Raw genomic sequence first — 15,465 nt, 5'->3', positions numbered from 1 at the left:
TTCAGAACTGATAATAGTTTGAATCTGTGTTCTGTTCTGTCTACAGATGTGAACTCCATGACATAAATCTAAAAAAATATACTTCAACTGGGGAAACAAAATAAGCTGTATATGTGCAGCGTGCCTGAAAAAAATGTCAAGCCACTTCAGAGTTCCATATGATTTAATCATTGCTGTCAAAAAGAATAGTAAACCTACTACATGACCAGGGGTTTTTAAACATTTGGCTCTTTCTTTCTTTCTTCTTTTGAATTGTTGAAAGAATTTTGAAAAATCACCAGCGGCATGTAGCAATTCTACTTGTTTAGATAGATTACTCCTAGAGGTTACACTAGCTAGATTAAGGGAAAATCAAAATGATTATTGGCTAATTAACAAAATTTTGCTAATTCACTTCTAAAATAATTCCATAGCAGCACATATTGCAATTAATGAATTGTAGAATTAAGAATTTCTGAGGAAACCAGTCTCAAGATATGCATTCTCAAACTTTGGGATGAAATGAATTGGTGTTCCAGTAATTTTGTAGATTCAATGCATAAATGGCATTTTGTTATAAAAAAAAAAAAGGGAACAGTGCATTTTTACGAGTTTGACAACGCTTATCTCAAAACCCCTGCTAGCTTCAAAATTCGTTCCATGTGCCTTTTACAATATCTGGCATCAATTCGTATATTGCAATATTTGCATTAAAGTAATTAAGTTGACTAGAGAAATTTCATTACTTATTCAACTATGCATCTTGAGTTACAGTATAAGTAATATCCACCTTTTCAAGTAATGCAGCTCGGTGAGTAAATTTCTGATATATGCCACAGCTGATTCTTAAACATATAAAGAAATAGCACCCGGTATACTGGCACTGCAAACAATAACCCATATGTGTCTCTGTTCTAATTATTTTCTCTAGCATACTTTGCACATAATAATCACTTTTGCAGCATAGTGCCACACATTTCTTGAACATCATTAATTTTGTTAGTCAATCTTACTCTGAGGCATTATTGCAGCACCTTAAAGGTGTATTGTAAGATTTAGAAAGTTCAAACTAGTAGCTTCAGTGCCACACCTTGCATGGAAGCCTTGCAGTGAGAACTGTGGGTAATGAGGACAAATTGTGCAATGAAACCCAACTCTCGCAGATGGCTGCCATTTTCTGAAACTGGACACTTCTTGGTTTTGAGTGCAGTTGAAGGCAGTAGCACAAAAATGTCAGGCCATTAAATTGACAGGTTGATGACGAACAGATGCCTTTGCCAAGGCATGCCCAGCTACTTGCAGTCACTCAGATATGCAATGCAAGAAAGACCTTGATACTGCTGTGTAGCAAAGGGAATTATTATTCACTTCCCATTTGCAATAGGTCAAAACCATCAGAAATTGTGAGGAAACAACACAACTTGAGGTATAGAGCAAATGGGAGCTCTTGATGACAGAAAAGATGGCGACACAGATCTGACAGCGCTATGTATTCATTCACTCTGTTATCTTCCATGCATGTTTGAGGTCATCTGCACCATTCAGTTTTTTAGAGAAAAGGAAACTGCTGTACAACCTGGGACTAGGAAAAGCAGTTTGAAAGGCTCGGCATTCATTTAAGAATGGACAACTTTGGGATGAAGTGAATGGGTTGAACTTTGGGATCAACTTTGGGATGAAGTGAATAACCATTACTACATACTAGTATGCATCATGTGATCATGGTAAGTACAGAGAAAAGTGACTGGTTGTATAGTTTATACCAAACAAACAGAGAGACTGGGTTTACAATGGTGATCTTGTCTTTCCCATTGCTAATATCCTGGACATGCAGAATTGTTGGAACTATTTTTGCAACAAGCAATGCTGTGCTCTTTGCAGTTTTCTTTCCAGCAGAGTCGCCATACGCCCATTATGACTGCTTGAAACTTGGTTACAGGGCTTTATTGTGTTTCTGATACCCTCCTCTACTGCTTTAATGCATGAAGTTCTCTTGTCAAGAGCATAAAAATCAGTGTTAGTTGAGCTGCCCTGTGGGTTCTGATCGAGTTTACCACAATAGTTTGACATGACTATGATGTAAGGGTCACGAATCGGTCCACCTTACCTCCCTCACTCTCCCTGGAGTTGATATATAGTGGGGCCTAGTTGTCAGTGGCGCACATGTCCACGTTGGGATATTAGCCAACAACCGGGTAGTTCAATACAACAGTAAGAAAAAAATATAAACTAATGCAAACAAAATTTGTGAGAATATGAGAATTAACAGATAAATTCTAGCTTATGATTTTATTAGAATGAAGTTGCGCCCTGAGCAGCCAGTGTGTCTGAAGAAGGGAAGTAAATGTAGCAGGTGGTAGGCAGAAGGTTAAAAGTATGTTAAGCTCAATTAAATTCAGTGTCAATTGAAGCAACAGTGCTTGGAGTCTATTAGAATGAAGCAAGCTGGTTTATTGTCATCCAAGGCAGAAGTGCACGTGGCCTGGATTTTATTACATTTTTTGAAGACTTGATTAAAAGACCACTGAAGACTTTGTGTGTTGTCCTGGTTATGTTTGTGATGGGGCCTTAGTAGTGGAGAAAATCAAAACCTTTTTTTTTTCTTCGTGGTAGCTGTGGTGGTTGTGATTGTAAGGTCAAAGTCGAATTGTGATGTCTGAAGGGTTGTGGCCACTAACTGTATGGTTTAAGCTAGAAAAGCGACGGGAGAAAGAATAGGACCACTGAATTCGAACTGTTACGAGGATGCACAGTCATGTTAGTTGAAGTGCAAAACAGATTTTTTTTTTAACGGCTGAGTAAAGAACTTAATGACTTTTCAAGGATGCCGATAGTATCGAGTGCACGAAAACGCATATGCCTTTTCCAAGTTGAGTTTGGTACAGTGAGTGGATAAGCGATTCGTTAAAAAGGATGACACTTCGACCTAATGGAAGGACCACCCAAGGACCACCTTTTGTTTCTTAGGAAGGGTGGCAGGGGGTATCGGGAGGGGCAGAATGAATGTGCGCATGACCATGGCATTATGCCGTGGCACATTCAGCAAAAAAATCCGGCTGTGCTGTGCTGCGCATTACTGAAGTCACTCGCCTCTGCACGAGGAAAAAAGTAGTCGCCTTCTCTGTTTTATCTGTTTCTTTTTTCTTTTTTTTTGCTATTTCATATATTTGTTTAGTTTTGGGTACGCTAAGAAGTCCCCTCCGCCACAGAGCACTCCGCATGGGGACCCGTTTCAATTGGGATAGCCTGATGAACATCATGATCATCATCATCGCGGCATCACATGGCATCACGGAGTGAAAAAAAGTTTAGGATAGGTGCGTCGGTATTTTTGCGTCGTTATTTTCGTGGTAAGCTTGAGTTCTATACGGTTTGCAGCTCCCTAAAGGCACGACAGTGAAATGGTGTACCTGCACTTTCCCTCGCAATACACTGAGGAAGAGGACATGCTACAGAAGAAGTACCAAAAACTGAAACGCAAGGTGAGAAAGCGTTGTAGCTTTGTGGACGTCGTAATGTCGTGTTTTCTGGTGTTAGTTGCCATAAAACGCAATACACGGAAACTTCTGGTAATATATTATGAGTGAGAGACAGGCTTTTTAACGGAAACTGAAGTCGCGTGACGGCACGCCTAGCACGCTACTCGAGGTGAAATTCATAACCTCGCGCTACTCTTCTCCTCTTGATCTGTAAATAGCAATAAAGACTAGGAGTTAGTTGGCTCTGAAGTGGTGCTGGTGCATATAACGTCTTTCATGGTACGGAGACGCTGGCATGCAAGCACGGCACAAGTAGAGCGAAAAGGACAACACGAAAGGCCGTCTTCGAACGAAACGCCTTGCGTTCTGCATGCTACGTGTTTGCCGGCTTTGCCTTTCCGTACCGCGAAACCATAACAACTTGCTCAACTTTCAGTTTTTCTAAAATGTAACGTGTTTCATGAATGGCCTTCTGTGGTTCCAGAAAAAGGCACTGCAACAGACTAAAACGCCCAAACAAGAACCGCCGCCAGTTCAGACGACGCTACGGAAAGGTCTGTCGGCTTTATTTTTTTCTGCTTTGTCTCGTCTATAATTCACGGTAACGGCCTTAAGCATCGCAGCGCGTGACTTTCAAAAAGCAAATAATACCTGGAAACTTGCGTAAAACACGTAATCGAACTTGTGTAATTTTTGCGGCCTCAGTCGCGTCAGCGTAAAGTGAATGCAAGGCTCATTGCGTTGCAGTTTTGTAGAATTATTATGTATGCAACGCTTTTGATTTTTACTGCAGCTCTGCTTGTATTACAAACCTGACCTTCCCGCGCTCTTCAATACGGAATAGTTGTCATATTTCAGTGACCTGCGCTAGTTGTCATGCATTTTGTATTCTGGCTTGTTCATATTTTTTTAGTCGTTGGCGGTCGGAATGCTTTCTCACCATTTTTACTCATATTCTTTTCCATGTGTCACATATTTATCCAAGGCCATGACCAAGGTAAGCATCAGCGAGTCCCACCTACTATGACAGGCATCAATAATTAGCTTCAGAATGTCTACGGCATAGAAGTCTGTCCCTACTGTTAGCTACATGTGTGAACCTACCTCTTCTTGCCCAGTTTCAGAGTCAAAACCAGATGCAAAAGAAGTCGCCAAGAAGCTGCTGAAATCGGGGGTACGTATACACTTTATAGTACATTGACAAGAAATTGAGAGAGAAAACATATTGAGTGCGTACATTGTTTATCCTTTTTCTAGTGACCACTCTTTCACTAGCTAACAACTGCTCGACGCAAGGTGCCTTCATGTATCGGAGCTTTCTCGATTGTTGTTGCTGGTTCTACCTGTCGTCTATGTTGTCATTGAATCCTGTGTAATTGGATTGCATGCGCGATGCAGTAGTGTTGTACATTCTGGAAGGCATGTGATTACGCTGGAACCTTCGACGAGTGACATGTAAACAGCCAACATGATTGACCCACAGATCAGATCTCTATGATCTGTGCATGTACCTGTCACTGTTGTTTTGCCCGAGTGCAATTTGTCTTTGTGGGAACAAGTTTGCCCAATAAATAGTTTGTGACTCTCAGCGGTGCCACAATCCGATTCTTCACCATCATGACAAGACAATGTGTAATATACATAGGCAAGCTTTCTGATTGTTCAACAGAACTATGTTGTCCTGAGTTGACCAGCAGTAATAACCTAGGGCTTCATACAAAATGGTTTCTTTCACTATCGTTTAGAAAAAAGGGCATTAAATTGACCTAGTTGCTGCCAATTCATTTCCTATCACAATGCAAACAAAGCAACCACACAAAGAAGGTACACAAAAAACAACAGTTCTTGTATGGTTGTCTTTGTGTTACTTCTCTGTGTAGTCTCTTTATTTGCACTATGAAGGCCAATGCTTTGCTATCATGCAGGCCATGAGCATTGGTTTGCGAAATTGAGGTAAGTCAAAGGTGAACAGAAAATCTTAGCTGAAAATGAAAGTATGAATGGCTGGAGCCCGTGGCACAAATAGAAAATCCTGATCTGCCTGTTCCACATCTTTCAAAATCTTCCAAGAGACTGAAAAACAGTGGTAAATCGCTTTCTGGACAATGAAAAGCTTGCTGCTATGGCAAGAAGCGTTAATTCGTTTTTTCTTTTTGTGTCACCAAAGTTTTATTCATGTGTTGTCATGACAGCTGATTGATGAGCCGCTATGTTTAGTGTGTAATCCAGCTCAGCCATAGACACAAGTGTAAATGTGAAGACGGCAGTTTCTGCTGCGTTATAAGTGCATGAAATGGCAATTTTCATGATGATACCATTGCAATCAAGGGATGTTACATAGTCATCTGCTGAAAGCATTGGCGTGTGTTTTAGTGATGCAAAACTACTGCTAGTTCTATCAATAGCTAAGTCATTATCAAACTGTCGATAGTACAAAAATTTATCTACTAGCTCGGGGAGTGCATAGGCAGCTGAAACTGGCCTGAAAGTATAGTGTTGTTGCTGCTATATCTTGTGGCTTGTGTATATGAGTGTAAATGCTGCTATATTTTTAAGTATCTGTGATCCATTGCAGGCCATCAGTGCCATCAAAGTTGAAAACAAGGAGCGGCATGGATTCAAGCGATCTAAAGCATCTGAACGCAAGCGTAGCCTGAACGACCGCCCTGGAGGCATCGGCTATCAGCCTTACGCTGCAAACCATCCCACAGAAGATGAATCAGACGTCACTGTAAGTTCCTGGTGCGCATTGTTGCTTGCTGTCTTATGCTTTCCAGCTTTGACAATGTTTATAGCACTGACTAGACAATCAGGATGTAAATATGGTCTAGCAAAGCTTATTGGGCAACTTCTTGCCAAGATGCCATGGTATAGTGCTTGTTTATTTTTGTTCTTGTTCTTGTCTACCTTTTTCATGCCAGCTATACCCTGGCAAATATGGACTGAAAAACTACAATTTTATGTCTTGCCATTTGCAACGCTACCAATGTTCATTTCTCTAAAGGTGACATCTTCATGTGTACGAAGACTTAATATGTTGTAAACATCAATTTTTCTTTAAACCTCTTGAGGCACAGTGTCTACACCATTGCTCCGATTGAAAACAGTAATGTCTGTGTTTGTGCATTTGAGTGCAGCCGTACACGGTCACGAAAGGTACACACATTCGTACATCGGCAACTTTGATTCCTGTACTTCAAAATAAGCAATGGCAGGTGATATTTCACAACAGCAAAGTACGCTATTAAAGGGGCTCTGCTGCACATTTTAATAAAGATGGAATTTGCCCGGTGTCAAAGGGCATCCCTTTTAAAATCTTTTCGAACTAAGTGCTTGTGAGTGTGCCTCAAATAAGCATAGTTATTGTCTATCAAATGCTGCATCTGCCATATATTTATGACCTTTGCCTCCGCCTCGTGGTTCCTTCCATGCTCAATGCTGTGCTATTTTGCCTTAGCGGAATGTTGTGAACATTGCACCATGTCATTACACTGAGCACTAATATCTCTATGGTTTCGAAGACTGGTTCACTGCATCGTTTTATCTGTGAGGTTATATGTCGACATGGCATAGTTATTGACCACCAGCTAGTATCACTGCCCTATACCAGTCAGGTTTCTGCATTCTTTGGTCTTGCTGGAGGCACTGCTTTATCACGACGTCTGAAGAAATCTAGCCAGTAGCCATTGTGCTTCTGGTGTATCTTAGTGAGTAGTAAAGTGGTGGGAATATATCAAGAAGTTTAACAAAAAGTTAGGCGAATTATCGATCAAAAATTGTGAGGCTCCCTGCTACATTAGTACTGTAATAATATTTGGCCCGGGCATTCGTGAGGCATATCACTACTTGTTGCTGGGCTAGTTGGCTCATACTTATTGGGGTGTGTTGTAACGCATAAAAATATGTGACATAAGGCAAGGACAAGAAAGAGTGTTGCTTGCAACTAGTAAGTTTATTCATATCAGACAGGTTCACTTTCACAGGGAAGGCGCCAGCATGCGCAAACACTTTTGCACACCACAATCAAACCATTTAGATGACATTGTGAAAATGCAGGCCCATTCAAACATACAATGAAAGAATTTACATTCAATACTGTGCAGAGTCACAAACTGATACAAGTATTTTGTTTCTTTCCGATGTAATATTCTTCTACTAATTCATGTGCCAAGGCATCTTTGCATCTGCCAAGCATGCAGATGTTAGAAAGACTTGGTTCACATGTGCAGGAACCACAGTGCATAGTCAAATGTCCAGCAGTCTTACTCTTGACAAAAAGCTCTTGCTCGCTTGCCTGTCTTTCATGCAGCAGCCCGATTGGCTGATACAGTCTACGCTCACTACAACGAACTCGGGTTCAACAGACTTCCGGATAAAACAGACCATACTTCAGTGGTAGTTTGTTCTACCTATTTTATTAATGCAATGAAGATTGCTTTTAACTGACTGTGCTACAACGGACTATCGGCTACAGTGGATGAAATTATCGGCAATTTTTTTCAATATTGGGCTCATAAAACATACTCTTGCCGTGTCAACATAGGTTGACAATTGACTTGCGAGGAAGGGAGGTGGGGCGGAAACACGCTGTCTTTTGTTGCGCGTGAGGCATTGGGTGAGGGGGGTGTTAGACAAGGGAGAGGGAGGTTCAACTCTGGCGAATGCTGCTTATGTGTGGCCACTGTATCTTGAAAGTGATTTGCTATGTGGACAAAGTGCTCGCACACGCAGGTGCTGTATCTTGAAAGTGATCTGCGATGCGGACAAAGTGCGCCCAGTACCGGCAGCTTCGTATGCGCTGTGCTTTTGATGTTTAGTTCGCATTGAGGTGAGAGACAGCACGAAGGTGAATTCTATTGCTGCTGCTACCGCGCTTATCTTGTTTAATTTGCTATTGCAATCGATGTTTCGTATTTCGGGCAAAACTGTGACATTTTTGTTTGTTTTTTAGTTTGAACGTTCATGAATCACTCTTTGCAATAAAGTATTAGACATCGGGACAAAAGTTTTGGAAGTGAGGTATTTCGGATATTACGGACTTCGGATAAAATGGATGTTTTTTATCGGATTATCAAGGTCCGTTGTAACAAGAGTCAACTATATAGCCTACCGCAAGCAAGCGAAATCTTGTACACCATGCCAACCACACAGGCAGCATACTAATACTGAGGATGAAGTTTTAGCACTATGGACAGCATAACTGAGGGCTTTCCTTTGCACACAAACTTCCAAAATATGACAGCTTGCAGGTTTAGCCTAACCTTTTCTGGGCAACGCATCTGCTGGGTGTACTGTGCTCGCTTACGCAGGGAGCTTTTGCCTTTGACTCAGTACACTCTAAACTTGTCAAGAGGGCTATCACCTCCATGTGTTTTGAGGCAGCCACTAGCAGAAAAATGGCCGCAGGTTGTCCTTTATGTGCACAAAGTGGCTCACAACCTGAAGAAAGTGGCTAACAGATGCAAGTTACCTATTGCTTTTTTCACTCCATGGAAGCTGGTAGGCTTGTGGCTATGCATTTCAGTTCTGTGGAAGCTGTCCTCGTGTAGAACCTCATGTAGAAAAAAAGCATGCTCGACTGTATGTTGCCTGCGTGACCGGCGTGGTGTATGAAATTCGGCATACTTGCGGTAAGATATGTATAGGCCAAACAGGCCACTGTGTGAATAGGGCAATGAAACATGCGCTTTCTGTCAAAAATAAGGTTGGTGCACATTTGCCCATGCACTGTGGATCCTGCACGCTTGAATCTAACATCTGTACCCTCAGCAGAAGGAAAGATGCCTTGGCACATGAATTAATGGAGGCATACTACATCATAAAGAAACACCCTATTTTGATGAGTGATACATCTGTGGCTCTGCGCTGCATTGAACGTCAGTTCTTTGATTATATGTTTGAATAGGCCTGTATTTTTGCAATTTCATCTTCATGGTCCGATTGTGGTGCACAAATCCATTTGTGCATGCTGGCACCTTCCCTATAAAGGTGAACCTGTCTGCTATGAATGAAACTTAGATAGGAGTGACACTCCTCCCTGTCCTCCTCTATGTTTCTATTTTTTTCACGTCACAGCAAACCATAGTACTGAATAGATGGTTGTCCGGCGACTAGGCATGATTACTTACCTAGCTAGAGAGTCCTTTTGAAAGCTGCTTTCTCATTATTCTAGGCTTTGTTATATGGAGTATTATTCTAGTTTTGTGCAGCTTACAAGTGCATTGCTTCTCGATGATCCCCAGCAGTGATGTTTGATGGCTAGTGGAAATAAGTACTGAAATGTGCATAACATATGTTTGCATTCTATTGGCTCTCCTTTATAAGTTTCAAGCAAATGGATTAGCAGTAGGAACCATCACTAGAAAATTACACAGAAGTACAGACAGGATCAGCATTAAGAATCCACCATGATGGTCTGGTCTAATGGCCTTAACATTGTGCGGCAAAGCTCGAGGGAGTAAGATCAAATCCTCGCCACTGCGGCTGCATTTCGGTCGGAGCGAAATAAAAGAATGCCAATGTACCATGCGTAGGGTGCATGTTAAATAACTCCAGGTGGTCAAATTAATCAGTCTCCCCCACTATGGCATGCTTCATCATTTTATTGTGGTTTGGGCATATAAAACCTCAGAATATAAAATTGGCATTGAAACACTCCTTGTAAACTCAGTCAGTGTATGAGAGGTCTCAGACTAACTAAACTACAATCTTCTTGTGGCACAGGGTACGTCATCATCATCACCATCATCATCACGACCAGCCATGAAGTCTCTCTATGAAAGTTTTGTGAGTGGAGGCAATTTGGACGAGGATGATCCAAAGCACTTGGAGACACCACGAGATTCTACACCTGAAAAACCACGTCAAAAGAACACACTTTATGTGCACGGTGCCGGTGTGAGTGAAGACCTCTTGCGGGGATCCTTTGCACCCTATGGTTCCCTTTTGAATATTTCTATGGAGCTTGATAAAAAGTAAGTATGATGCACTGAGAGCGTGAGTAGTTTGTGAAGAGCATGTGTGCTCAGCTTATGAAAAACCTTGATCAAAACTTAATGTAACCACTTGCTCTGCCAGTCTTGTTTCGAGACCATGGATATATTGATTGGAATTGTTTACATTAGTATGTGCAAGGCTTTTTTGGCCACAGTAGTTAAAGAAATTGTGTTTTTGCTCAGTGTCTTCTGTTGATGCATAATCTGTCTCTACATAATACAATACTTATGTATCATGTTCAGCTAACATTATATATCGTAGGCCTGTTGTTGTGAGAACACTTCAATTCTTGGCAGCAAATGTGTGCAGGTATAAAAACACGTTCTACGAAGTCAGTACTCTTGCATTTGTAAATGTTATATCATGACTCTAAATGATCATTTGAGTACTTCACTAAAAATACTTAATAAGTTACTAGTTAACTCTACTTACCAGTGAATTGGTTTTAAAAGTGGCCTGTCACTGATAGCCGTCCTGGCAACTCAGCTTTTTTAAGTGACTAGTTAACTATTAAATAATTAAAATCAATTGTGCAACTATTCTCGTATAAGAGCACAAGTGTTTATCTAAATGTTCTATATTGTGTGCAAATGCACCCAGTGCAAATTTTTGGATCAAGTTGCAGTGACATTGCTTGATTGAGCTGTATAGGACAGAACTGCATTAAAATACTGTTTTGCTAATAGAAGTAAGTAGTTGACCTAACTACGCAACTTTTGTTCTCTTGTTTAGCTGTGGGTTCGTGACCTTTGAGAAAATCGAATGTGCAGAAAAGGCTGTTGTTGAGGTAAGTGCACAATTTGTCTTATCTACTTACATTATTGCGCCTATTAAAGAATAACAGGGGCATTTGCCAAAAAAAAAGTGAGTGGGATAAAGTATTGCGAGGGCCTCTATCATTATAAATCCATTATATAGAGCCAGATACGTGAAACATTTGACCATCGTGAATAGATTGAGACCTTCACTTTCACATTGCACAAACATTAATTTACTGTTATGAACAGATGAAATGTGGAGTTACAGCTAGCTAGAATGCATTCATGTCCACTTTCACCGTTTTGTGAAATGCTGGCATGATTTCAGCTGGCATGTTTAATTCCTACACCATCTTTTGCAACTGGATACATAGTGGTGTCAAAGTTGTCTGGGTATTATACATTACAAATGTTATATTCTATACTTTTCTGTTTGCATGTTGTTTGGCCATGATAATACTTAAGTTTTTATGTATTACGAGTCCACTGTAGTCGAAGCTAATCCAAAGCCATCTACAGGAATATTGCTTAGACTATGGGTATAGTAGGTTTGCATTGTGAGACCCCATAGGTTCTTGCATGTTACTTTAGTGTCTCCAAATCATGATTAGCATATGTCTTTAGGAAGGAGACTTAGATTTAGTAATATTTGCGAATGAATATATCGGGGCTATCCTCGGCCCTCTGTGTAACCTTACTGTGTTAAATACAATCGATTAGAAGTAACTTGGAATTACTGCGATCTTCGATATACATATGCAGAAAGAGTTCACCGTTGTGGTGGCTTACCAGCCATCACATTCATTGTGTAATTGAGCTTGTGATTGCAGGCCTGACTCCTTGTTGTATGCGCCAAATTTCAATATGTGTGAAACACATAAACATAAACACACTTGTATACTTAATGTCAGTGATCTTCAAAGTTTGCCACACATTGAAATTCAGTCTGTCTTATCTTGCAAGTTTTTGCTGACTGCAGAAACACTGTCCGGCACAAACTTCCTTCTTGTTCTACTTGTGTCTTAACTTTTAGTTTATGTGCAGATGTGAATCTACATTGTAGAAATCAGTAAATTCGGAAATTACTTTAAGCATCCCCCTTTTTTTTACTTTCTCATTGTAGAAATCAGTAAACTCAGAAATGACCTTAAGCATCCCTTTATTTCTTTCATTACCTTGAAGATGAATGGTGCCACTGTGTCTGGAATCAAATTAAGGGTTTCGTTTGCCCGAAGGCAGCCCCTGATACCGCAATCAGCCGATGGTTCACCAGCAACTTGGACTTCTATGGGTGAGCGAAAAATACATGTACAACTTTTGCTTGAATAGCACATGATACATTGCTGATGATGCACAGACTTAGTACAAAACAACATTGTAGTTAATATATGTATGCAGAAGTGAGTCAGCAAATTTTTTGCTGAAGAACATGTGCTCGTAACAGAGCAAAGACGGAGGCTAGACAACAATACCAGTGGTTCTTTCCTCACACTAAGAGTTGCAGTGACAATAAAAGCACTTTAATCTGCGACATTCTTGTTCAGCAGAAAAATTGTGTGAAAATATAAAGCGGTGCATGCAGTGCACTTCTGCCTGTGTTATTACCTCGATTTCTTATATTACTTTGTTTCATTGTTCTTGTGACATTCACAATTTAATGTACCTATTACTATCAGTTGCATAGTATATTCTATACTATTATGCGCGATTGGCAAACTCCTAGTGCTTAGTGCATCTTAGATTTTACACTGCATGATGAGCGATTCAAGCATTGCAGTTGCACAAGTTTCTTCCATTGTGTGACCTCCTCTAATCCAATGCTTGTGGATTAGAGGATTAGATTACCATGTTTACTGCTTTCAATTTCGGTGTAAAGCACAGCAGGGAATTCCATTTTATTGCGACAGCAATTATACAGACACTCTAGGCAAATTTCTGTCATAGGCGTCGCCATGACGTTCCGTATTAAGTCCAAGCGCGATAACATTGCTACCTTGCGCTGCATGTCAGAAGGGTGAGGGAAAACTTGCGAGGGTGAGACGACAAAGATGGTGGTTTGATGCGGCGACATCTCCTCGTGTGCGCAAGGGAGGAAAGCGTAAGGGTGTTCACAGTCTTTTCACATGCACAAGGGGGAAGGGGACAAGTTAGTGCGCATCTCCTCTTCTACTTCAACAGCACTGGTTGAGCTTGGCAGCGTGCATGGCCTATTTTGTGGGTAATCTGCAATGGGGTTGAAGGCTAGGCAGTCTGAGATAGCTGACGGCATCACATGCACTGCATTCTCACATGTCTAGTTCGTATTAAAGTGAGAGGCAGCACGAAGGGGAATTCACTCACCACTGCTTCGACTCTTCGTAGGGCCAGCATTCTGACAGTGAGTGCCCGAGGTCATTGAGTAAGATGCGTTCATGTTTACCTGTGCATGTGTGACAGTGTGCTTATTAATTTGGTTAGTAAGCAAATGTTTAGAGCAGTTTATGCAACTGATAAAACTGCAAACTTTACTTCATGTAGCTAATAACTTGACATCGCAATCAATACATCGCCTTTCGGGCGAAACTGCAACATTTTCATTGAAGCGTTCCCATGAAACATTTTTGTGGCCCTTATGGTAGCAGAATTTTCTTTGACACTCGTGTACTACAATGCTGTTTATTATTGTAGAACTTGCTTTTCTATAATTTGTAAGTTAACCATAGGTTTTGTGTGATCTGAGGAATTTCACTTATGTAGCTAGTGTAAAGAAAGAGTAATATTGTAATGTTCTTTATGTCTTTCTGTTCTCCCTTACTCTAGCGTCTAATTACAGCCAGAAAGGCGGAAGTGCTGACAACAGGAAAGCTGTCCTCTACAATGATCTCGATTTGTTCTGAGGTGGCCGTTGCTTCACTTTCACATGTGCAAGACCACTTAATCAGAAGCACTATGTGCTCTGTACATCACTCTGCAGCCCAAAGTGTTCTGTTGATCTCTCGGCTGCACTGTCACTCCAGCCACCGGAGCGTCGGATCACTGCCGAGGACTCTTGCATCCCACCAATTATGTAATTCTCATGCAACAGTGGTATCCCTTCTGGCAATATCCTTGAGAGTGGAGAATAAAAAGTTCCAATCTTGCGGGAAGGCATAATTAGTATGGAGAGAACAAGAGATATTTAAAAGCTTTAAAACCTAGTGCACTGAAAGTTAGCACATACTAACAGACCTCAATACAAAAGGCCCCAAGTCTTGTTTGGGTTCTGCACATGAACATTGTTGGCAATGATGTGCATTGTTGCTGCCTTTGGTCTGTGCAACTACAACGGAAAAGGAGTTATAATAAAAGAGCAAAATGTGGTCTTATCCTTTCCTTAAGTAGAATATAGAATGATGTATCGGTAAAGCAGCCGCTGTGAGACTTAGCCACAGAGATTTCAATGAATTGCTATTATCCACTGGCAGGAGAACAAAAAGCTGTGCATCATGTTTAATATAGAAAAGTTGGCTCACACTGGTTTTAAATGGCAACGCAAATTGATTCCTGTATAATACAGCGATTCTCTCGTCTTGATTTTGTGCCACGCTTATCATCCACCATTCACGGCTGGCTGATCCCATTGATAACAAGGGTGGAGCCTCTGACCACTGAGAAAGTGCGACGGGGAAGGGCATTAGAATTGTTGCATTAACTCAGCCTTGCAGTCTGAATGCAGGATCGCCAGCTTCTGCAGTAAAAGAATATAAATATTATGGGTGTGCAATTTTTTGACATTTTGAATACAAATTAAACAGCTTCTTGTATTTGATGTGAGAAATAACTATTTGAACTTGTCAAGTATTTATTTGTTTGAATACTTAGCAACTGTTGTTGAACTGTACAGGAAAAAAGATCAATGCCAGTGAAGACTTCTGAATGATTCTGCGGCAGAAGAACTGCAATAGCACAGATGTACCAGTTCCTGTGCAAATGAATGGAGGAGTTCAGTTTTGCACAATCGTTTCTAGTCTTAAAACAACCATGCCTCGACTTAATGAACTTGTTTTGATTTTACCAAAGCACCCACCGTAGTTGCTTAGTGGCTATGGCTGCTAAGCACAAGATGGCGGAATTGAATTCCGGCCACGGCAGCCGCATTTTGATGGAGGTGAAATGCAAAAACACCACTGTGCAGAGATTTAGGTGCATGTTAAAGGACCCCAGGTGGTCCAAATTTCCAGTCCTTCACTACGACGTGCCTCAATCAAATCGGGGTTTTGGCACGTAAAACCCCA

General features: G+C 41.0%; 1 protein-coding gene across 1 annotated transcript; it reads left to right on the top strand.

Moving 5' to 3' along the window:
• The first annotated feature begins 3,098 nt into the window (after positions 1-3,098).
• Nelf-E (negative elongation factor E) lies at positions 3,099-14,331 on the top strand. The gene is made up of 9 exons (XM_050174853.3): positions 3,099-3,461; positions 3,943-4,012; positions 4,444-4,455; positions 4,577-4,632; positions 6,034-6,189; positions 10,182-10,432; positions 11,187-11,241; positions 12,395-12,503; positions 14,012-14,331. The coding sequence occupies exons 1-9, from the start codon at positions 3,381-3,383 to the stop codon at positions 14,086-14,088; spliced, it is 867 nt and encodes a 288-aa protein (XP_050030810.1). The 5' UTR covers positions 3,099-3,380; the 3' UTR covers positions 14,089-14,331.
• The last annotated feature ends 1,134 nt before the right edge of the window (positions 14,332-15,465 follow it).

Source organism: Dermacentor andersoni, chromosome 9 (genome assembly GCF_023375885.2).
Source record: "Dermacentor andersoni chromosome 9, qqDerAnde1_hic_scaffold, whole genome shotgun sequence".
In the NCBI taxonomy this organism is placed as follows: domain Eukaryota; kingdom Metazoa; phylum Arthropoda; class Arachnida; order Ixodida; family Ixodidae; genus Dermacentor; species Dermacentor andersoni.
Note: the sequence above shows the minus strand (reverse complement) of the source record. Positions and strands in the feature narration are given on the sequence as shown.

Bases quoted from the DNA above. Each gene is read 5' to 3' on its own strand.
- Nelf-E (XM_050174853.3), top strand. From the start codon at position 3,381: ATGGTGTACCTGCACTTTCCCTCGCAATACACTGAGGAAGAGGACATG. The intron at 3,462-3,942 runs GTGAGAAAGCGT...CTGTGGTTCCAG, and splicing joins ACCAAAAACTGAAACGCAAG to AAAAAGGCACTGCAACAGAC. The intron at 10,433-11,186 runs GTAAGTATGATG...TCTCTTGTTTAG, and splicing joins TCTATGGAGCTTGATAAAAA to CTGTGGGTTCGTGACCTTTG.